This window comes from Leopardus geoffroyi, chromosome A1, assembly GCF_018350155.1.
Source record: "Leopardus geoffroyi isolate Oge1 chromosome A1, O.geoffroyi_Oge1_pat1.0, whole genome shotgun sequence".
Classification (NCBI taxonomy): Eukaryota; Metazoa; Chordata; class Mammalia; order Carnivora; family Felidae; genus Leopardus; species Leopardus geoffroyi.
Genome location: NC_059326.1, coordinates 19,273,757 through 19,297,838, shown reverse-complemented (window position 1 = coordinate 19,297,838; position 24,082 = coordinate 19,273,757). Strand labels below are relative to the sequence as shown.

General features: G+C 42.9%; 1 protein-coding gene and 1 non-coding gene across 5 annotated transcripts in view; both read left to right on the top strand.

Moving 5' to 3' along the window:
- The window catches only part of THSD1 (thrombospondin type 1 domain containing 1), a 40,470-nt gene extending 17,626 nt beyond the window's left edge, over nt 1–22,844 (top strand). For 2 of the 4 annotated variants that reach the window (XM_045475044.1, XM_045475045.1), the window contains exons 3-5: nt 1,375–2,340; nt 13,600–13,758; nt 21,218–22,844. In XM_045475044.1, the coding sequence (XP_045331000.1) occupies nt 1,375–2,340; nt 13,600–13,758; nt 21,218–22,587 (2,495 nt within the window). In that variant the 3' untranslated portion in view covers nt 22,588–22,844. Of the gene's footprint in view, nt 1–1,374; nt 2,341–13,599; nt 13,759–21,138 lie in introns of all 4 variants that reach the window. The other 2 variants (XM_045475047.1, XM_045475046.1) reach the window with 2 other exon arrangements.
- On the top strand, nt 20,595–20,696 carry LOC123581687. The gene has a single exon (XR_006703935.1). It is a non-coding gene; the product is annotated as a U6 spliceosomal RNA (small nuclear RNA).
- Nucleotides 22,845–24,082: the final 1,238 nt, after the last annotated feature.

The window sequence follows — 24,082 nt, the reverse complement described above, 5'->3', positions numbered from 1 at the left end:
GTGGGCTAGCAGTCATCTATCACAACGAGGCTAGCAACGGTTACTGTGATGTCACTAAAATTGCCGAGAAGCCTGGCTATTTCAAATTTTTTTTTTTTTTTCAGCGTTTATTTTTGGGACAGAGAGAGACAGAGCATGAACGGGGGAGGGTCAGAGAGAGAGGGAGACACAGAATCAGAAACAGGCTCCAGGCTCTGAGCCATCAGCCCAGAGCCCGACGCGGGGCTCGAACTCACGGACCGCGAGATCGTGACCTGGCTGAAGTCAGACGTTTAACCGACTGCGCCACCCAGGCGCCCCCTGGCTATTTCATAAACATGCACTCTATCCCTTGGATGACCTGTGCAGAAGAAAGTGTCAGCAATTCTTATTCATCTAAAAATTTCTGCTTCATACGAACCAAGGGCACTGGTTTCTTTACTGGTAGAAATGCTTAAGTACTTGGCTTGAATATCAGAAAATAACTTGGAAGCATATTTATGTCTTCCATTTTAAGTTATCTACAGCCGTCTGTATTGCATCATGTAAATCAAGTTTTCTCACTTTACTGTTTATCCATTTCCCCCAAATACCTAGACACCAGACTATGATTTATCAAAACAAAACACAACAAAACTCAACTGAGTGAATTTGAAGATCTAATTGGCTTTATGAAGCAATTCCTGAATCAGGCAGCGTCCCATCCAGCAAGTAGCGATGGTCCTAAAAGTTGCACAAAATGGAAGGTTTTTATGGGAAGGAGGGTGGGGCAAGAAGTTATTAGCAAAAGAACAGAAGGGATTATTTTCAGGCCAAGATGTCTTTTTTGCTGGGGGTGGGGGGGGGTGGGGGGGTTGGAGTTGGATGTCTTTAGCAGGTATTTTTTTATCATGGAGATAACCTCTCTAGTGCAAGAAATTTCAGGTTGTGAAAAGATCTTATTCCCAGGTAGGTTGAAACTATGAAGTCTGGGTTTGCGGTCCTGGGGGGCAAATGTCTCCATGTAGGGCTTTCCCCCCCACCCTTTTCTTTTTAACAGATTAAAATGAGAAAAGTAAGGTATTGGATTTACATCTTGAGAATTATCAATTGTTACTCTCGCTTTATAGCTTTTCATTGCAGATGTGTTGCTTTGCTGAATGCGGTGAATTCAGGGTATTTATCTCTAATTCCTTGTTTTAAGCATAACCATGAAAGAGGATGAACGTGCAGAGCCACTTTAGAATGAAAACAGTGCAGGTGCCCAACTAACAGAATCCGCACTCAGCATCACTCACGCACCCTTTGGCTGAGTTTCACACTTCTCTTATGTTTAAAGTGCTGCTTTCTTTGATGTCTCCAACAGTGCCGCTCAGAGATCCCTTTGTAAAACCAATTCTCACCATTTCATTTCAGTTCTTGCAGAAGCTGAGTACCTCCTCTTGGGAAATCCTGGCCATGTAGCACTAAGCAACAATACAGTATCGGTGGGTTTCCAGTATGTCAGTGGGGCTAATGGGACGCTGAGGAATGTATCTATCCTGTTGTTGGAGGCCAACACCAATCAGACTGTTACCACCAAATACCTCCTGACCAACCAGTCCCGGGGAACACTGGAGTTCGAATGCTTCTACTTCAAGGAGGCGGGGGACTACTGGTTCACCATGACTCCAGAAGCGGCAGACAACAGCACTCCAGTCCACCTGTGGGAGCAAAGTGCCTTTCTCAAGGTGGAATGGCCTGTCTTTCATGTTGACCTGAATAGGACATCCAGGGCAGCAGAAGGCACCTTCCAGGTGGGCCTTTTTACCAGTCAACCACTGTGCTCATTCCCTGCGGACCAACCTGACATCTTGGTGGATGTCATCTTTACCAACAGTCTTCCCGAGGCAAGAACGAGTCCAGGACAGCCGCTGGAGATAAGAACCAGCAAGAGGACACAACTCTCTCAAGGTCAGTGGGTTGAGTTTGGCTGTGCACCCGTCGGGCCGGAAGCCTACGTCACTGTGGTGCTGAAGCTGCTCGGCCAAGACTCGGTCATTACCTCCACGGGACCCATTGACCTGGCCCAGAAATTTGGATACAAACTGGTGACGGTGCCGGAACTCACGTGTGAGTCGGCAGTGGAGGTGATGGTGCTGCCTCCTCCGTGCGTCTTCGTCCAGGGAGTGATCGGGGTCTTCAAGGAGGCCCCCAGACGCCCTGGGGAAGGGACCATTCGGCTGGCTGAAAACAGCCTGACCTTGGGAGAGAGGAGAACAGTATTCAACTGCACTTTGTTTGACATGGGGAGGAATAAATACTGCTTTGACTTTGGCGTTTCAAGCAGAAGCCATGTTTCCACAAAGGAGAGGGAGTGCATGCTAATCCAGAGAAACATAGGTTCGTATTGAGATTTTGTTTTTAAGTTTATTTATTTATTTTGAGAGAGAGCACGCGCGCGCAAGATGCAGAGGGGCAGGGGGAGAGAGAGAGAGAGAGAGAGAGAGAGTTCCAAGCAGGCTCTGCACTGTCAGCATGGAGCCTGATGTGGGGCTTGAACTCACAAACCACAAGATCATGACCTGAGCTGAAGTCCGTTGCTTAACTGAAAGGGCCGCCTAGGCCCCCGGGTTGGTATTGAGATTTCAAAAAATTTTTAATCAAACTGGTGCATTCATGCAGTCAAAATTATTATTTTGAGTTTAGGTGAGCTGTACCATCGTTGTTATGGTTCCCTTCTCATAATGTCGCAAATGGCATTGTCCATCCTTATCTGAAAAACTAGGAGTAATGATAAGCAGACCCAGCTCCCTGCTTACCTCTCTAGGTCTCAGTTTCCCCATTAGTAAAACAGGGATAATAATGGTTTCTGCCTCAGAGTTGTGAGAATTCAGTGAAATACATGTGCACGGTTCTCCGCATTGTGCCTGGCATATAAGGACCAGGTGCTTCCAATAAACCTTAGCTGCTGTGCATTATAGTTAAAAAAGTTATATTATTACATCATATGGCAAATCCATGGCAGGTAAGAGCAGAATTCAAAGCTAAATCTCAAATTGTATGTAGTTAACTTCTGGCTTCCTCTAGCGGATCATGTCTCTTTCCTGTTACATCTTTCATTTACAGGAATGAGTTTCTTTAGAAGTGAGATTTCAAAGCAAGATTTCCCAAAAGTTCAGATTCTAAATTCTTTGCATAATGCCCTAGCTAATCACAAAGAAGTGGGGTTATTACCATTCCATCCATGCCCCATGCTCCTCTTTGCATTTCTTTTCCTTTTCCTGGGTGCAGGCCTGGTCTTGGCGAGAGAATCATGCGGCAGGGATTGTCCCGTTTGCTTACGTCTTCATCCCCGCCAAGCTCCATGCACCCTGAGGGCCCAAGCGTCTGTCTTTGGAACCCCAAGTGTTTCTTGCTCCAAATTCACCCACTTTCTCTCCTTGGAAGCTCATTTCCTTTGACTTTCTCTGCACCCTGTGGTCACTTCTCTGCTTGCACTTACCTCTCTGTTCAGCCTAGATTCTATGGCCTGTTTCATCTCTCTCCTACCAATACCCTAAACTCTTGTGCCCTGTTATCCTTCTGATGCACGAATCCAGCTGCCTGCCCACTGCATGGAGGCTGGACGAGAAGGTCACACCCGGGAGACAGGGGCACTGTGAGTGGGTTGCACCTCCCTCCTCAGCCGGGCCCACCATGCTACCCTGGCCAGCGCTGCTCCCGTTCTCTAGAACACCGCCCCCTCAGACCTCAACCCCTGCCCCATGGCTGACTCTCAGAGCTGAGTTTGTCTCCTGCCACACAGGGCAGCTGGCAGCCATCTGGTACGAGCCACCTCACCCTCCCACTAAAATATCTGTGGGCCTGCAGCCATCGGTCCTCCTTTGTCACCACCATGGAAGAAGTGTCACTCCTCCAGTGCGAGGTCAACCTTGCCCTCTGCTGTGGACCCCAGTGTCTTTGCTCATATCAGGAATCCTCTGTTAATCCTGATCCCCTCTCCCTCTTCTGTCTCTAACTGTCCCTTGATGGGCTTCTCCCCAATAGCTTTGAAATATGCTTAATTCTCTTGTCTAAAAATACAGCCAACACCACCCCTCATCCCCTGGTTCTCCCCCACATAATACCGTCTTTCTCTCTCCTTCCTTTTATAGCCCAGGTTCTTGAAAAAGTCACCTATATGCTGCAGTGTATTTCCTCACCTCACGTGCACTTTTCAGCCCACGTCTAAGCCACACTCCTCCCCTGAAAGCGCTCTCACTAAAGCAGCCAGTGGATGACTTCCAAGGTCCCAAAACCCAGGGGCGCTTTGCAGCCTGTGTCTTCATTGACCTTGATTCCGTGACCTCACACTCGCCTCGCTTACCTCCCACCTGCCTGGCTGTTCCTTCATGGTCTCCTTCGCCTGCCAGTTCTACCACCTGGTCTCATCCATTAACTATTGGACTTCCTCGCCTTTTTTTTTTTTTTTTTTTTTAATGTTTATTTTTGAGAGAGAGAGAGACAGAGCGTGAGTGGGGGAGGGGCAGAGAGAGAGACACACAGAATCCGAAGGAGGCTCCACTCTGAGCTGTCAGGAGAGAATCCAATGGGGGGCTCGAACTCACAAACCATGAGATCATGACCCGAGCCAAAGTCGGACACTTAACCGACTGAGCCACCCAGGCGACCCTGGACTTCTGCGCCTTATACTATTTACACACCCACTAGGTGATTACCATCCTGATGCCAGTGACTCCAGACTGGCATCCCTCCCCTGCATCTAAGTGCTGCTGCACAGCTGTCACCCGTCACGGGTCTCCCATCTCTCTCAAAAGCCACATACCTAGAATTCGACTCATCATCTTACCCCCTAAACCTGCTCCTCGGTAAGGCCTCCGCCACCCCTTTCATTGTTCAGACCGGAAGCCCAGGAGTCTTCCTCTTCTCCTTCACCTCCTATAAGTAATAAATCACTAAGTCCTATGAGTTTTGTCTCCTCGGTGTCTGAATCTCTCCACGTCTCCCCAATTCTGCGATTACCACTTGGTTTAAACCTCTGTCATCCCTTAGCTAACCTATTGCAACAGATTCCTGATCGATTCCAGCTCCCTCCGCTGTCCACTTCGTTCTCTCACTGCAGCCAGAGAGATTATGTAAAACTCAGGTCTGCTGAGGTTGTTCCCCCGCTTAAAATCAAACTGTCAGTCACCTCACTGGATATGAGGATGAGAATCCGCAGGGCCCTCTGTGGCCGGGCTGCCCAACCCACAGTCACCATCCCTGGGCGGGAGCCTCCTCCCGCCTTCACCTGGTTGACGTTAACCTGTCTCCCAAGTCCTCGCTTGGGTCACTCTTCCTTGACCCCAAACTCGCTAAATTCCCTTGCCGTAAGCTGGCACAGCATCCTTCATTCCTCTTTCATGGCATTGATCATTTCTGTCGTGGTTTGTTCAGTGTCTTTCTCCCCCCGCCCTCAGCCTTATGCCCACCCTCACTCTCATGGGGGAAGCTCATTTGGTGGGAAAAGCCAACTTGCGCTGCCATGAAGCTATTTATGATATTTATTTGGCCCACTTAGTAGGCCTGGCACTTTAATAGCTGTTCAATACATGTTTTATTCAAGTGAAAATTGAATGCAAATGTAGCCGGTCCAGATATTAGCATAGAAAAATTATATTAAGCTAATTTAATCATTCAAGCTACACTTGCCTTTTCAAAAGAAGTTAAGAGGAAAAAAAAGTCTAATTGAATTTAGTGGAAACAAACCAAGGGATATAAAGACATTTGAGCCATTTGATTAAAAACACTGGGAGCAGGAGGTCTACCTTGTGGTTCTCCCAGCTGTTGGGGTTCTCGCTGATTCTTCTGCTCGTTTAAAGACTGAGTTTTCCCCACAGCAGCAGGGAGAAGACACTGGAGAGGGGCAGAAGGAAGGAGACTCCGGCTAATCACTGACATTTATGCTAGTAATGGGGACCTCAGTGCCTTCCCTGGTTTTAGTATAAAAAATGTATGACTGAATCGAGTTCTTTTCTTTTCATTTTCCACTTAAATTGGCAGCTGACTTTTTTTTTTTTTTTTTTTTTTGGTAAATGGTATCATTTAGGGACCCCATTGAACCCACCATGACTTGTGTGAGCTGCTGCCTCCACTGAATTTCTTACTAGTTCCTTTGGACAATGGAGTAATGTGTTTGACATGTTTGTCTCTTTTTCCAAATATATCTTCAGACCTGAAGATAGAAAGTAAATAACAGTTTACAGGAAATGCAAAATAGATGTGCTGCATTTAACCAAAAATTATTCATGATCTTCATTAATCCTACTTGGTGTGAATGTTCGTATTTTTCTCTGCAGAAATGTTAATGTGTTTGGCTATGGGATGCTGCCTGAGATCCTGGTAGGGGAGTGTTAGTAATCTTGGCATAGCACTGTAATAACTTACAAAAATAAGTTGAGAAATCCTAAATTCTGAGCACATCTGCCCAACATCCCGTTTCAGACGGGAGTATATAAATTTAGGGTAAAAGTTGATAATGAATGATAGAAGATATGAAGTCATAGTCACATAACTTTTTTTTAACTTAGGGTTTTTTTTTTTTGGTAAATAAAAAGTGTATATATTTGTAGTTTCCTTGATAATTTAAATTTTTAGGCCATCTTCTTGTTTCTGTGATTAAATGGTATGGTTTTTCTTTCATAATGACTGAACAAGAGCTTTTTACCAAGGACAGAACCATCAACCCTGTCAGTTCCTTCCTGTTTGCACGTTGTGCATTATCTTTAATTCTCCGCCAGAATCTTCTTTAAGCTACTTGTCCACTTTGGGAGTTAGTTTACCTAAAGCTAGAAAATACAGTTGTAAAAATTCATGTAAGTAGACCCCTAGATGCTACACTACTCCATATTCTTTGAAAGTGAATGAATATGTAAATCCTTCCAAGAATAAACTCTTCTTTTGGGATTCCTTAGGAATATCCTGTAGGATATCTGACATCCTGTGTGCGATCATCTGACATAATAAAGCTAATGTTTATATAGTGATTACTTTGTAACCAGGCACTGTTCTGAGTGATTTATAAATATTAACCTGTTTAATCTTCATAACAACCCTATTAGTTAGGCTTATAATTTTGTCAATTTTATAGGTGAAGAAATAGAAGCACAAAATAAGTAACTTGCCTGAGCTCAATTGGTGGTTAAGTGTCTTAACCACTACTGATGGTTGACTGGCTTTTACCATTATTCTTCACTGCCTCCCATATAATCAACTGTCAATTCATGTATTAAATAATGTAAAATGTTTAAATTGAAAAAAGTTATACGATTTTCTCATCTCACTGGTTTGTCTTGTGCTGTCCACCCCTCTTAAAACACACAAAACCCACTTTGGAACCCACAAGCATGATTTGGCCAATATAAATGAGCCTTGTTTTGTGCACAGAAAGTCTGAACTGCTTATCCAGGTCCTTTGCTCCATCTGTTGCTTTTAGTTACTCTTGTCTAGAGAACTTTCTTTTCTTTCTTTCTTTCTTTCTTTCTTTCTTTCTTTCTTTCTTTCTTTCTTTTTAAAGCTAATGTCTTTTTTTTTAATGTTTATTTTTTAAATTTATTAAAGAGAGAGAGAGAGAGAGCACAAGTGGGAGAGGGGCAGAGAAAGAGGGAGAAAGAAAATCCCAAGAAGGCTTTGCACTGTCATCGCAGAGCCTGATGTGAGCCCATTGTGGGGCTTGAGCCCACAAACTGTGAGATCATGACCTGAGCTGAAACCAAGAGTCAGACGCTCAACTGACTGAGCCACCCAGGCGTCCCTAAAGAACTTTTTTTATAAGCGTGTTTTGTTTAGTTGCTTTAGTTTCTTGAGCAAAATGTCTTCCAGTTGTGAATATTTCATGGGCTGTATTCTTTCAGATAGTCTTGAGGGGTGGAAACAAATTTCCCTTTTCCTATTCCAGACAAATTTTGCTCATTCAGAATTAATATCCTCTATAGTAGCCTGAAAGGTATTTATGCTGGCCAAACAGGTTTGTTATGTAGTGTGAGTGCATGTATGGACATCTAACCAGGACAAAACAAAACAGCTTTCATTCATGAAAAGTATTTGAAATATTGATCATCTTGCTCTTTATTTCTAAAACACGAACTACATTTATCTAATGACTTTTCATTTAGCCTAGTATTTCCCTCAAAGTTATTGGTAGAAATCTTCAGGGAACAGACAGAATTACTTAAAGCATTAAAAAAATTTTGCCTGATTAAATTTGTTAATTGCTTTGATTGATTTCCTATGTTCCTGTTTGATTAATGTCGCTTAAAATTAAAGGACATAAGATGTAGCCTAAATGTTTACTTTTTGTTGATTGTCCTACAAACCATGATTTTACTTCCAAGGGAAAAAGACACAACATTTCAAAATGAAAATTGTTTTTATATAATTTATTGTCAAATTGGTTTCCATACAACACCCAGTGCTCATCCCAACAAGTGCCTTCCTCAATGCCCATCACCCACTTTCCCCTCTCCCCCACCCCCATCACCCCTCAGTTCTCAGTATCCAAGAGTCTCTTGTGGTTTGCCTCCCTCCCTCTCTTGTGATTTGCCTTTTTTTTTTCTCCTCTTCCCCTCCCCCATGGTCTTCCGTTAAGTTTCTCAAGATCCACAGATGGGTGAAGTGAAAACATATGGTATTTGTCTTTCTCTGTCTGGCTTATTTCACTTAACATAATACCCTCCAGTTCCATCCATGTTGCTGCAAATGGCCAGATTTCATTCTTTCTCATTGCCAAGTAGTATTCCATTGTATATATAAACCACATGTTCTTTATCCATTTGTCAATTGATGGACAGACATTTAGGCTCTTTCCATAATTTGGCTATTGTTGAAAGTGCTTCTATAAACATGAAATTTTTGACAATAATATTCACGCTTTTATTAAAACTTTGATTTTTTTTTTCCTGGCCACTACTAGTGGAATTTTTGTTTTTAGTTTGACAAATAACTTTATATATTAAATAAATTATATTTATGTAAAGTAAATGAGAGTTTACAAAGAGATTATTAGCATTTGTAATTCTACCTTTTGTGGTCTTAAATATGAGCATAAGAGAAGGATAAACTATGCACTGACTTAATTTTCAGTTTAGATTTCTCAGTAGTGGAATTCCCAGTTGATTTTTCAAAAATAAATCACCATACTTTAATTCAAAGAGATTTTAATATGAGAGTCCCAAAGCTTTGCAGGCACGAGGGGCTTAGTGTCTGAATAGCTCTGTAGCTTAAGGACAAAGCTGGCTTATTGTTCTTCCATTTGAGGAGCTGCAGTGTAATCTGGAGACACAGAACCAATATTGTGTTCAGTTGGACCTCTGGATGGAACATAATTACCACACCTCAGTTGATGTTGGTCCAGGGTTGTGGTTTGTAATGCTCCCACTCTTGTGAAAATCCCAGAGACTTTTAATTGCTTTAAAGAGCTCATACTCCATGACTCATTTCAAAGATTGCACCACTTGGATTACCTGAGAATGTATCTGCCCTATGTGTTCTTATGTTTTCCAAGTGCTTTATATACCTGTGAATGTATTGAACTTTTGTCCATAAATGATGAAGAAAGACTTTTACGCAGAGGGTGTTTTGGTGCCCAGGGTTGGTATGACCTGGGTCTTGAGGTTGGATGGGTACTGATAGAGAAGGGTCTTAGAACAATTTTTTGTGGGAGACTACTTAATTATTCTATCTGGCAGTGATTACATATATGCTTGGAAGAGATGCTTGCATGTGTCAGCCATTAAACTGTTCTGGGAATATTTGGTATGAATTTGAAGCTCTGGTGGTAGGTGCACCCCCATTTAAGATTGTTAAGACTCCTTTCTAGATTAACCCTTTTATCGTTATGTAATAATGTCCCTCTTATTCCTGGTAGTATCCCTTGTTCTGCAGTCTACCTTGTCTGATGCTAATATCGTTACTCCAGTTTTCTGTTAATGAATGTTCATGGGTTTAACTTCTCCCAACTGTTACTTTAACCTATTTATGTATTTAATATTTAAAGTAAGTTTTTTAGTGAAAAAAATTTTTAACTGAGTATAGTTGACACACAATGTTACCTAGTTTCAGGTGTACAACATAGTGATTCAACTTCTCTATATGTTATGCTTAGCTCAACACAAGTGTGACTACCATTTGTCACCATATGATGCTATTGCAATGTCTTTGACTATTTTCTCTGTGTTGTGCCTTTTATTCCTATGACTTACTCATTTCTTCACTGGAAGCCTGTATTTCTCACTTCCCTTCATCCATTTTTCCCATCTCATCACCCCCTTCCTTCTGGCAACCATCAGGTTTTTTCTGTATTTATACATCTAGTTCTGCTTTTTGTTTGTTTATTCATTTGTTTTTTAGATTCCACATATGAGTGAAATCATATAGTGTTTATTTTTCCCAGTCTGACTTATTTCACTTATATTTCACTATAATGCCCTATAGGTCCATCCTTTTTTGCCCTATAGATCTCATCCTTTTTTGTGGATGAGTATTATTCCAGTGTGTGTGTGTGTGTGTGTGTGCGCGCCTACCTTACATCTTTTTTATCCATTCATCTATCAATGGACACTTTGGTTACTTCCATATCTTGGGTATTGTAAATAATGCTGCAGTAAACATTGGAATGCATATATCTTTTTGAATTAGTGTTTTAAGTGAGTTTCTTTTAAGTAACATATAGTTAGGTCATGCTTTTTTACCCAATCTCACAATCTCTATCTTTTAAGAGGTGTGTTTAGATTATTTATATTTAGTGTAACCATTATTTGGTTAGATTAAGATCTGTCAACTTGGTAGTTTTCTGTTTCTTCTGTTCTTTGTTTCTTTTTCCTCATTTCTGCCTTCTTTTGTGTTAATTGAATATTTTTTATGAGTTAGTTTAACCACACTGTTGGTTTATTGTTTATACCTTAAAATGTTTTTTGTGGTTGTCCTGGAGTTTACAATATATATCTTTAATTATTCTTGATCTACCTTTGAGTAATAATGTTTTGCTTCACATGTAGTATAAAGACCTTATTAATAGTACATTCCCAATTCATTACTCCCATTCTTTGTGTGATTATTGTCATACATTTTACTTTATATATGCTCTGAATACATAGTACTATTATTCTTTAGCAGTTATAATTTAGAGCATTTAAAAATAAGAAAAAATGAGTGTTATTTTTACCTTTATAAATGCCATTTCCAGCACTTTTCAGTTCTTTGTACAGACACAATTTTTTTTCTGGTATCCTATTCCTTCTGCCTGAAGGATTTTCTATTAACATTTCTTGTAGTGAGGGTCTGCTGGTAATTAATTTTATTGATTTTTGTTTGTCTAAATCTTTATTTCTCCTTAATTTTTGGAAGAATTTTGGATTGGTCTTTTTTTTTTTTTCTTTCATTACTTTATAGATACTACTCCACTATCCTTGGATTACACGACAAGAAGTCTGCTCAATTTCTCATCTTTATTCTTCCATATACAATGTGTTTGCTCCTTCCACCTTCCCTTCTCCTCCCACAGCCTTAAAAGTTTTTTTGTTTGTTTGTTTTTATCAGTTTAAATATAGTGTGTCTAACTTCTTTTTGTTTATTTGCTTTTTTGTATTTATTCTGCCTGATGTTTTCTGAGCATCTTGGATAGAGCTTAGTATATTTCATTAATTTTGGAAAATTCTTGGTCATTTTTTGATTCTCTTTTTCTCTTCTGGGATTCTAATAACATGAGAAAGAGATTATTTGATATTGTCCCCCAGATCTTGGATATTCCATTCTGTTTTATTCACTCTCTCTTTTTATTTTTTATTTTTTTAATTTAATTTTTTTATTTTTAAAAAATGTTTTATTTTCAAGAGAGACAGAGACAGGGCACAAGCAGGGGAGGGCAGAGACAGAGGGAGACACAGAATCTGAAGCAGGCTGAGCATGTCTGCACACAGTCTGACATGGGGCTCAAACCCACGAACCATGAGATCATGACCTGAGCCAAGGTCAGACACTCGAGCAACTGAGCCACCCGGGCACCCCCACTCTCTCTTTTTAATCTTTGTGTCTCAGTTTGAGTGATTTCTATTGACCTATATTAAATTTACTGTTTCTTTCCTCAGTAAGTCTACTTATGAGCATTCTAGAAGGCATTCTTCATCTTTGTTCTGTGTTTTTCATTTCTAACATTCCATTCACCTCTTCTTAGTTTATGACTCTCTAATGAAAATTTTTATCTATTCATCTTGTTTACCTTTCCACTAAAGTCTTTCATGTTAATCATAGTATTTTAACTTCTCTCTCGGATAGTTCTAATACCTGGTCTGGTATTCACATTTGAATACTCACATTTGGGTCTGGTTCTCTTGATTACTTTATTTATTGGTAGTTTTTTTCTTGCTGCTTGTGTGTCTCATAATTTTTGGTTGAAAGTTGCACATCTTATTTAGAACTGTATAGACAACAATAAATAGTACTTATGTGGGGAAATGGGCATACCCTATTTTTGCTAGGCCATTAGTGTGGGGATTGGGTCAGTGCACTAAGGAATTAAGCTGTGTTTGTGCTGTTGCTATGGCCATCCTCAGTACATGATAGAGTTCAGAATTTTCTAATGTTACTTTGAAGTTAGGGTAGGAGTTGGCTTGCCAGGCTTCTCCACCCTCAGCTTTAGGCTTGAGCCTGCACACAAGAGAGGTTGCCATCTGTCACTCTTGCCCCTGCCCTAGCAGTGGGTTGTTATTAGTGATACTTGGAAATTGCTAGCATGGTGCAGGGTAGGGTTTGGGTGATGGGAGCTGGAGAGCTTTTTCTTGTTCCATTTCATCCTTAGTCTTAGATAAATGCTGTGCCCCTGAGTCTCAGGGATGGGGCCTTCTTGATCTTGCCTCTCTTCAGTGGTGGAAGCTCTCTAATAGTCTGGACTCATTATATTTTCTGCTCCTCTTCAGGGGTGAAGGATTTCCTTCTTTTTGCATTCCTTAGCAGCATTGTGTCTCAACTGGTGCCCTTAAAGTGACAGGGCTGCTGCTTTCCCCCCAGTGGTTGAGGCTTTTGTTGGTAGAGCAGATGGGGAGGAGAATCCACATGAGGTTTGTCTTTCCCACAGTGCCACTCCTTCTATCCTCAGGCCTGAACTAAAAGGAAGGCCCTCTCTGGCCTTGCACTTACCCTCAGTCCTTCTTGTGAGCATTTGATGAGATCCACGAAGAACCTGCAAGTGGGTACAAATTCCCATTGGATATGTGGCTCCCAGGGATTCTATATTCTCATGCTAGCCCACACTAGGCTTCTAGCAGTTCATATGTTTTCAGATGACTTCTTTTCACTAGCTTTTATGAGGCCTGGTATCTATGTCAGGAAGCAAGGTTTGCATCCTGTCTTGCCTTAGAGAAGGCTCTGTTTCCTTCAGTCCATTTGGTTGTCCTGTGACCTTTGCTTTCTGATGAGTTCCAAAAAGGTTAATATTTTGTAAATTATACAGCTTTCCTTTGTTTTAAGGGTGTTTACACACTCTTTCCAGCTTTCCGCATCTTTGGGAATATTTTTATTTACTGACTTTTCAAGGCCTGAGATTTGAGTTTGCTGCTTCATTTGGGTACAGTTAAATTCTGATTCTCAAATGAACTAGCATTAAAAGCATGGCTAATGTCCTTGCAGAAACTTGGGGACTGTGGCAGCCGTGGAGCCAGTGTAGTGCCACGTGTGGGGATGGTGTCAGAGAGCGACGCCGCGTGTGCCTGACTTCCTTCCCCTCCAGACCTGGCTGCCCTGGAATGTCCTCGGAGACCTCCCTGTGTTCCCTGGAGGAGTGTGCTGGTAGGTATTCTTCTTTCTTCGGGAATCTCTCCACAGAGGGACTGTTGAACCTAGACCTGCCTGAAAATCACCAACCTGAGTTCAGAGGTGGACTCATTGACGCTCTGTTATTGCTGCTGGCTTTACTAAGGCTATACTCAGTAGTTTTTCTATGACTGGGAGTAGCTGGCCAGTGAGATGGCAGGGGATTTCACACTATGGAAGACAGGGAAATGACAAGGAAATCATTTTTAAAAATACAAAAATAGGAGGGATGATCTTTTCTTCCTGAGATATTTTTGGTTGTGCTTTTGTTTTCTTATTTATCCTTTACTTCTTCCTGCTAAAATTGTGGAAGAACATGTAAAAAATGCTTTTTCTCATCATCTCAGAGAAGCTCGAGGGGACCATATAGACGGTTATTTGTCAAAATGGGTCAAGTCACCCTGTCTTATCCCTGAATGGCCTTACATTTCCTCTTTATTACCCCTATTCAGGAGGAGAAGGTGGGGAGATTTCTTCTTGTCATCATCTAGAGACTGGCCTTTCTGTCATCCTCTCAGCATCTTGAAGGCACTCGTGGGTGTTCAGTGAGTTTTGATATGAATGGTTTATAGATGTAATGCTGACAAGCTCGGTTAGGTGTGCTTCAGCTTATGGAGTTGAATTCCATTCATTTGCTACAGGTTACAGTAATACTAATCCTTGTTCTTTCCACACACCATCTCACCTACTGATCTACAAACAGCCCCCCATTTAATTTGACAGCCTTTGCTTTGGTCCTGACCCTTAGATAAAGTCCTTCTGTCAAGTCCTGACTTCTTCCACTCTCTAATTCCAGGTTAGAAAACCATCCCTAGTTCTTTGTCCCTTAAGATCTGGGGGAGTTAGATTTTTTTTCTGTGTTTGGATCTCAGAGCATCTTTAAGCAAAAACCACAGGCACGTTGTGGCAACACCTTGGCCAGTGTCCCCCACATGTGATCTTACAAATTCATTTTTGCTGTCTCATTTTTCCAGCCAGACTTGTTTCCTTTATTCCAGCATCCTGAGGATGTTCTTTCTTCTGATTTTCCTCAGACTTAAGCTCTTCTGCTAGCCCTTAGCCTGTCCCTCTTCTTTCATAAGCCCTTGACCCCACTCTGAATCTGTTCTATCTCCAGTTATATTTTGTATTATTTTCTAGGCTCTATTCTCTCTCTACTCTTTCTTTATAAGTCCCCTTCACTTTCAAAGCTCCTTTCTTGGGTATAAGTACCTTCAAATATATCTGTTCCTCTCAATTCTGGGATGGCATGTTGTGTTAAGATATTCTATCTAGAGTTCCATAATGAAGGAATAAATGAGTGAATGAATGGATGAACTCAATTGAGTTTAAAATCAATTGTCACTGGCTTCTGTACCTTAGAAGTGACAAGATATAAATGGTTTGTTGACCATTTGCTATGTGCCAGCACTTTAAATACATTATCACACTTAATTGGGACTCTGTAGCATAGAGAGGATAACTGACCTGCCCAAGACCATAAAGCTAGAAAGCAGAGGATTAGATCTGACCCTTCTAAGCTACCTATCTTGAATACCTTGCCTTTCTGCACTGGCCAGTCTAGCTTTCTGGAAGCATCAACAACCTGGAATTAGCAATTAATTTTGAGGATATATGGAATTATTTCATGTTCTTTTGTCTTAACTCTTTAATATTGGGTGGGAACTAGAAATTTGTACTAGATTTTTGGAAAATTTGGGAACTAGAAATTATAAATTAGCAAAAAGGTCCTCAGATACATGCTTATGTGGATAAAGATGATAATTTCTTCCAAGTGTTCATCTTCGTATTCAATCTATTTCACACTCCTTGGAAATGTAAAGATCTGTTCGTAGGCTGCTTAGCATCTGGAAATCTTCACTTCAAGTGAAAGAGGGAAGTAGATGAGGCAGAGAGGGGTGAGGTCAGCAGCTCTTGGGCTTTTCTCCAGCCATGGTTTTGAAGGGAGCCAGCACAGTCAAAGATAACAGCTGAATAAAGCGACCATGATGTGCAATTGAATTGCTGCTCCCCATGGAGGTCAGCAGCCACTGTACTTGAATGAAGTGATGTCAGGAAACAAGTCTTTCATCATTCAGCCAGGTTCACTTGGTTAAGAGTTTAGTTTTGTTTGGCTTTGAAGAATGTTTTTTTGTCAAGTTCTATGTTTATTTGACCATCTCGTTCAAACTTGAGAATGGGAGGATCCACTGCCATATGTCCACATTCTGTCAGGTGGGATATTGGTCATTTTGCTATTACCTTTTTAATAATGAATTAATCTAACATTTATTGGATACCAGCTATGTGTAAGTTACTATGACTGGGGTTGGTAATATAGTAAAATCTTAGATTGCGAGTAACTTGTCTATGAGTGTTCCCCATGACGAGCAAACATTTCTAATAAATTTTAACTTGATAAACAAGCAGTGTCTTGCAATACGAGTAGTACATGATGCCAGATGCCACATGATCACAATTGAGCCAATGGTTCTTGAAATTTGCTTTGATATACAAGTGCCTTGGATTACAAGCATGTTTCTGGAATGAATTATGCTTGCAAACCAAGGTTTTACTGTATAAAGATAAGGCATTGTTCCTATCTGGAAGGCACTTAGGATATAGTAGCTCAGCAGACACACAGGAATAATATACAGCACAGTGTAGAGCCTACAATGAAAAAAGTATCCACAGCTTACTATGGAAGCTTTCCGGGGTGAAAATCCATGCTGGGAATAACTCCTTTGTTGGAGGTGGTGATATTTGAGCTAAAGTTTGAGAGCTGAGTAGGTGTCACTGAGGTGAACCAAGTGAGAAAGGGAATTTAGCAAGGGGAACAATGGATGAAAACATGAAAGAAGATGGCACATTAAGAGAGCCAAAGAACTGAAAATGGTTTAATGTATCTAGAGCAGAGTGTACCAGACGGAGTGGTAAAAATGAACCCAGACAGGTAGGTAGGAGCCAGATTCTAAGGGACTTTCAAGGTTTGGCCTGTATTTCAGAGGGATCTCTTAGCTATAGTATGGAGAATACATTGGAAGGGGTAGGAATGGCAGCAGCAAGGCCTGTTAAGTGGTTTTCAGGTGAAAACTCAGGTGAAAAATGAAATGATGACAGTGGAGAGGCAGAGGAGGGAAGGGGTCAAAGACTCTGGATGTGAAGAGTGATGGAGAGGGAAGTATCAAGGATTAAAACCAGGATTCTAGTACTGGCAACTTCATGGACAGCAGTGCCATTTCCTTGAGATTGGATATATTGGATGAGACCCAGGTTCTGGGGGAAAGATGATGAGTCTTGGGCATGTGAAAGTGAAGGTGTTGATGGGACATTGGTGGAGAGAGTAGAGCTAATGGAGCCAGGATAGGATCTAGATCTCCTTGCTCCAAAGTCGATGTTCTTTGCTCCAAATTAAGTGAGTACTATCGTTGAAGCCAAGAAGAAAAAAAGTTTCAGGAAGTGTTGGGAAGTAGCCAATACTGCAGTCAAGGAATATCAGGACTAAATATTTTTTGAATTTAGCTACCAGATCATTAATGACCTCAGCAGAAACTATTTCACTGAAACTAATTCTGGAGGCAGGTTGCAGGACTCAGAGGTGATGATATGGAAGGAGTAAGTCAGCAAATATAGACTCTTCTTTATTTAAGCTTTGCTGGGAGGACAAGGAATAAGATATGGTTGTGGCAGTAGTGAGAGGGTTCTAGAAGGGTCTTTTAAAAAAATTTTTTTTTTTCAACGTTTATTTATTTTTGGGACAGAGAGAGACAGAGCATGAACGGGGGAGGGGCAGAGAGAGAGGGAGACACAGAATCGGAAACAGGCTCCAGGCTCTGAGCCATCAGCCCAGAGCCTGACGCGGGGCTCGAACTCCCGGACCGCGAGATCGTGACCTGGCTGAAGTCGGACGCTTAACCAACTGCACCACCCAGGCGCCCCTAGAAGGGTCTTTTTAAAGTGAGAGCTTAAGCATGTTTGCACGGAGCTGAATAGGGGAGAAGCTGGAGAGAACTGGTACAGAGGGTTGATCCCCCTGGAGAAGGGTGACCGAGTGCACTTGGTGGACCCACCTTTCTAGGAAGATACTTCTTCCACTCCATAGAGAAAGAAGTAAATAGAAGTGTGGCTGCTCCCAAGTCTGCACGGGAGAAGAAAATGGCAAAAGAAGCTGGGGGTGTACTTTCCAGATAGCTTCTATTTTTGTGTGAATCAGTGGCATTCTGAGGGAGGAGGGTTGGTAGGGGACTTGAGAAAAGTGGTGAAACTTGTAGGGAATGAAAGAATTGAGTTGCTTAGGAGCCCATGCTGCCCATGCTGTGGGCAACTGAGGTTGGGGGCTGTCCGTATGCAGAGGCACTGACCCACACAGGTGCATTATTTTCTCCACCAGTGCTCCGCACCTTGGTGCAGCAGCTGGTAATTCACGTTTTGGTTTACCTAGGGATGGACTTTTGCTGTAGATCGGGGAAAGGAGTGTGGCTCAGTACTAAAGGTCAGAGAGAGGTTATTGCTAAGAGAATGGTTTATGTAATGGATCATAAGTGTAGGGAGAGAAGTGAGGCCAGGAGTTGGCTGGCATACGGGGAGAAAATAAATGGATGAGTTGGGGAATCAGAAATTGCAGTGAACTTGAGAAACCAGTGTAATAATATTGGCCGAGTGAGAGGAGAAGAAAATAGACTATGAAATTGAATATTCATAAAATAGCTTGAAAATAGGCTATGAAATTGAGTATTTCAGAAGAGGAGCAGTTGCAAACAATGGTAAGGCTTTATATGTTGGATGGGCACTGACATTGCCCAGTTGGGCCTACCTGTAGGATGGTAAGGAAGATTGAGACCCAGGTGCTAGTGACTGATGGCTGCCACAAGGTTGGAGAATGGCAATGTTGAGGGGGCATTAGGCGGATGGTCTGGGTAGATGGCATGGGCATCAGAAGAGTAGAAGACACCTTGGATATCACCCTTAGTAACATATTTATGGATATTTATCCTCAGACAAGGGAAACAAAAGCAAAAATAAACAATTGGGACTACAAATAAAAAGCTTTTGCTGCACAACAGAGGAAACCATCAACAACACAAAAGGGTAACCTACTGAATAGAAGATATTTGCGTATATCTGATAAGGGGTGAATATCCAAAAAATATGAAGAACTGACAAAACTCAACACCAAAAAAAAAAAAAAGAAAAGACAAAAACAAAAAGCAACAACAAAGAATCCAATTCAAAAAGGGCAGAGGACATGAATAGACAGTTTTACAAAGAAGACGTACAGATGGCCAACAGACCCATGAGGAGATGGTCAAGATCACTCATCATCAGGGAAATACAAATAAAAACCACAATGAGATATCACCTCACAGCAGACAGAATGGCTAGTACGAAAAAGGCAAGAAATAGTAAGTGTTGGTGAGGATATGGAGAAAAGAGAGCATCTTGTGCACTGTTGGTAGGAATGTAAATTGATGCAGCTACTGCAGAAATACTATGAAGGATCTTCAAAAATTAAAAAAATAGAAATATGATATGATCTAGTAGTTCCACTACTGAGTATTTACCCAAAGAAAATGAACACTAATTCTAAAAGATACATGCACCCTATGTTTATTGCAGCAGCATTTACAATAGCCAAAATATGGAAGCAACCCAAGTGCTCATCAGTAGATGGAATGGATAAAGGAGAGGTATTAAGATAAGTGAGACGGGGCGCCTGGGTGGCGCAGTCGGTTAAGCGTCCGACTTCAGCCAGGTCACGATCTCGCGGTCCGGGAGTTCGAGCCCCGCGTCGGGCTCTGGGCTGATGGCTCAGAGCCTGGAGCCTGTTTCCGATTCTGTGTCTCCCTCTCTCTCTGCCCCTCCCCCGTTCATGCTCTGTCTCTCTCTGTCCCAAAAATAAATAAACATTGAAAAAAAAATTAAAAAAAAAAAAAGATAAGTGAGACAAGTAAGATAAGTGGTATCATTTATTTGTAGAATCTAAAAAACAAAACAAAAAAATTAATTCTTAAACAGAACAGACTGCTTGTTGCCTAAAGGAGGTGAGTGGGGCAGATGGGCAAAATAAAGATTAAGAGGTACAGACTTTACAGTCATAAAATAAATAAGTCATGGAAGTGAAAAGTACAGCATAGAGAATTTTTTTTTTTTTAAGTAGAATTTTGATCCGGAGGTGAAACAGTTGAAAATGGCAATCAGGAATGAGAAGAGTGAGGAACACTCCGTGCTGCTGGTCTTGTTTGCTTATAAGCAAGTGTTTATAAGCATCACAGCTTCCACACAAGAGGGTGGGCAGGGGAAGCCTTGCCCCGCAGGAGATCCAGTCCCCTCAGGTAAGGCAAGGAAGGAGGCAAAGGGAAAGGTTCTGGATGCCGAGGAGTTTGGTTATCCCATTGGTGGGGGGAGCAGAAAAGACAGGGAAGCAGTGGGAAAGTGGGTTATGGACATGACACACAGAGCTGGTAGCGGTAAGACTTAGGGGGGCAATGGGACAGGACAGGTGACTGGAAGCCCCTGAAGGGTGGTCAGTGACAAAGAGGTAAGAGAGGGGAGGCCTGGTGGCATTAGGTGGTCTCAGTTTCCTGGGTATTTCAGTGGCAGTACAGGCTGAGGCCCCAGCTGGTGTCTGAAGCTTGGTGAAACATTTTGATGACCATGGGACAAAGCAGTTGGAGACAGCAGGGAAGAAAAAGACAAATCAACACCCCACGGAAGGAGGCAAGAGGAGAGGACAGCTGGAAAGAGAAGAGTGAGCAGAAGAGGCTTCAACCAGGAAAGCAAGTTCTTTGACATTAGAAGGGAAACTTGAGTTGCATTACATTACCTAAGGACTTGTGCTTGTCTCCGCAGCACATGTACTAAAATTGGAACCATACAGAGATTAGCATGGCCCCTGTGCAAGGATGACACACATTCGTGGAGCGTTCGCTATTGCCTAAAGACTTATTTTCACCTATTAATTTCTTCAGATATGCGAACTGAGATACAACCTGCCTGAATCATTTTGCATGTCAGGTTTTAATACTTGATAGGAATTTTCTGATGTGCATCTCAAAGGTACATTTAACTATAGATAGCCCGCGTTCACCGTTTCTTGATTTTACCCTGACACTTTCCTTATGCTGCTGCTTTCTATGTGGAACATTTGAGACACGTGTTAGCAGGAGCCTGTGAGCCCCGAAGTCACCCCTGATTGTGGTTTATCTGCTCACCTCATTTCCGTGTGCCTTGGTGTTTTTTATTTGTTTTGTTGTTGTTGTCGTTGTTGTTTCTGTTTTGGGGTTTTTTGTTTTGTTTTGTTTTGTTTAAGCTGCCAGCAGAGATACGTGTGTTAAGACCCGAAATCCCAGTCCTTGTTTATTTTACGTTTTTTTCTAGAACTGCTAGATAATCAGAACCTTAAAACCACGCAGAGAATCAATACCAGAGAATACATTTGCTCTCCCTTGTCTTGTAGCTTTCCAGCCATCCAGTGCATCCCCTCTTCAGCCCCAGGGTCCGGTGAAGTCCAACAACATCGTGACCGTCACTGGGATTTCCCTGTGCTTGTTCATCATCCTTGCCACCGTCCTCATCACGCTGTGGCGGAAGTTCGGCCGCACCCCGAAGTGCCGCACGCCGGCTCGACACAACTCCATCCACTCCCCCAGCTTCCGGAAGAACTCGGACGAGGAGAACATCTGCGAGCTGAGCGAGCAGCGTGGCAGCTTCTCGGACGGGGGCGACGGGCCCGCGGGGGGCCCGGGGGACGCGGGCATCCCCCTGACCTACAGGCGCAGTGTGCCCGCGGCTCCCGAGGACGACGCCTCTGGCAGCGAGAGCGTGCAGTCCAACGCCCAGAAGATCATCCCCCCGCTGTTCAGCTACCGCCTGGCCCAGCAGCAGCTGAAGGAGATGAAGAAGAAGGGCCTGACGGAAACCACCAAGGTGTACCACGTGTCTCAGAGTCCCCTGACAGACACGGCCATCGACGCCGCCGCCGTGCCCCCCTTAGACGTAGAAAGCCCAGACGAAGCCGCGGCAAACAAGTTCCGGATCAAATCCCCGTTTCTGGAGCAGCCGGCGGGCGGGGCCGCGGCCAGGCCCCCCTCCAGGCCCGACCACCCGGCGTGTCAGGCCAGTTGCGCTGTCAGCCCCAGCCAGACGGTGATCCGCAAGTCAGCCACGAGGCACGTGGGCGGCAGAGGGGCGCTGCCGGAGAGGAGCCACCCCAGGGGCTCCCACTTCAGGAGGACCGCTAGTTTTCACGAAGCCAAGCAGGCCCGGCCGTTCCGGGAGAGGAGCATGTCCACCCTGACTCCACGCCAGGCCCCAGCCTACAGTTCTAGGACGCGGACCTGGGATCAGGCGGAAGACAGATTTCGGCCTCACAGTCGAGGCGCCGCCCCGTTTCCCGAGAAACCGGAAGGGGCGGGTGCAACCAGAGGTCCATTGAGCCCTGCCCCTAAGTCCTACACCCTGGGGCAGCCCGTGAGGAAACCAGACCTGGGGGACAGCCAGGCAAGCTTCGTGGTAGGAGGTGAGAGAACAGAGCCTCACAGATCTCGGAGGGGACCGTCCCCCAGTCACAGGAGTGTCTCAAGGAAGCAGCCTTCCCCCACTGCCCCCAAAGATAGCTACCAGAGAGTCAGCCCCCTGAGCCCTTCTCAGGGTAGAAAAGACAAGTGTCAGAGTTTCCCAGCCCACCCTGAGTTTGCCTTCTATGATAATACGTCATTTGGCCTCACTGAGGCTGAGCAGAGGATGCTGGACCTCCCGGGCTATTTTGGGTCAAATGAAGAGGATGAAACCACAAGTACTCTCAGTGTGGAGAAGTTAGTCATCTAGACCCACATCAGCCTGAGACTTCATACAGCTGGGGTCCTTTGCCCAGCTCCTGGTATCAGCTGCTCACAGAGCTCTATGGACTGTTTTGTATAGCTGTCTGTACATTAGGATTGGGTGGGGAGGGAGTAACTCAAGTGTGTGCATGTGTTTTAATTCATAAGGAAGAAGTTACTTATCTTGAACGTTTCCCTTTGTTATCCTAGTTCTATTGGTTTATTACTAATAACCACAATAATAAAATTTAAACGAGAGTGAAATAGGGCTTGGTCTCTCATGTGGATGTGAAAGGACAAGATGTGACTTGTAAGTATTAAGTGCTTTGAACACTTGGTTGGCAGTGTCGGACATGAAGTAAATTTGGAAGTCTCAACTATAATAAGGGCTAGAACAAAGCTAACTTTGTTTATTAAGTTGTAAATAAGAATTTGACTCCTACAGGGGCAGTACTGAATGAGTTTCATGTTTGGCAGATCAAGTCAATTTTGACTGGTATGTACTAGACTACCTAGAAAATGCTGATGCCACAAGAGATTTCAGAAGAACCTTTCATGCTAGAGTTGGGTGATATCTTAATGTGTTTTATGCAACAAAGAGTCCTGGTGACTTGACACAAATTAGGTGAGTTGATTCTGCTTTGGATAAATAATATAAGAAGCTGATTGTTCAGGTAGTCAAATGAAGACCTATTCATATACTCATTGTTCGGAGCAAAGAGTATACATTTTAGAAAGGAAAGTATTGTCTCCTGAGAGAGTATCATCTAGAACATGGGTAGTGAATGCTGATAAGGACGCTGACTGGCATTAAGGTTCTGACCGTGTGTGCCTGGACCAGACTGGCAGCCAAGACCCCAGAGGGTGTCCTTCTGAAACCAGTGTGTATATGTTTCTAATGACTTTATCATGTTACTCAAAGTATGTGAATTAATCTCAGGTACATGGAAAGCAGGTAGACTAGACTGTTTTTAGTGCTTAAGTTTTTTAATTGGAAGAACGAAAAAGGAAGGAGAAAAAATAAGTCTTTTAGAAATAAATCTTTTGTTTTCTGGTTCAATCTGCATACCACCCTTTTCAGGTGAAGAATGGGAGGCTCAGGGAAGGGAATTAATTCTTGCAGGATTAGATGGACAGAGACTCCTATTTTTATTCTAATGGCCATTATGCACGATGCCATCACAGCCTTTGCAACTCTTCTCTGACAGCAGGGACCTCAGGAGAAAGCTGGCCCTTTCGGCAAGAAGAGGGCATAGAGAGATGCTTTTACTAGCTTTTCCCAAAGGAAGGAAAACTTTCTACTGCTTGATGTTACGACTGGTCTTGCAGCTTGCTTTGTTTGGAAGCGAGGTCTAAGCAGAAAAACCTAAAGGTTGGGCTCTTTTCCCTGGAAGTCTGTCATCAGGTATCATGTGGGCAGTCTTCAATCTGGTGTACTTCCTTTCAGCCCTAGAACCTAATGCCTTATCTGCATACATTTGAGTAGCTGCACTTCTGGTTCA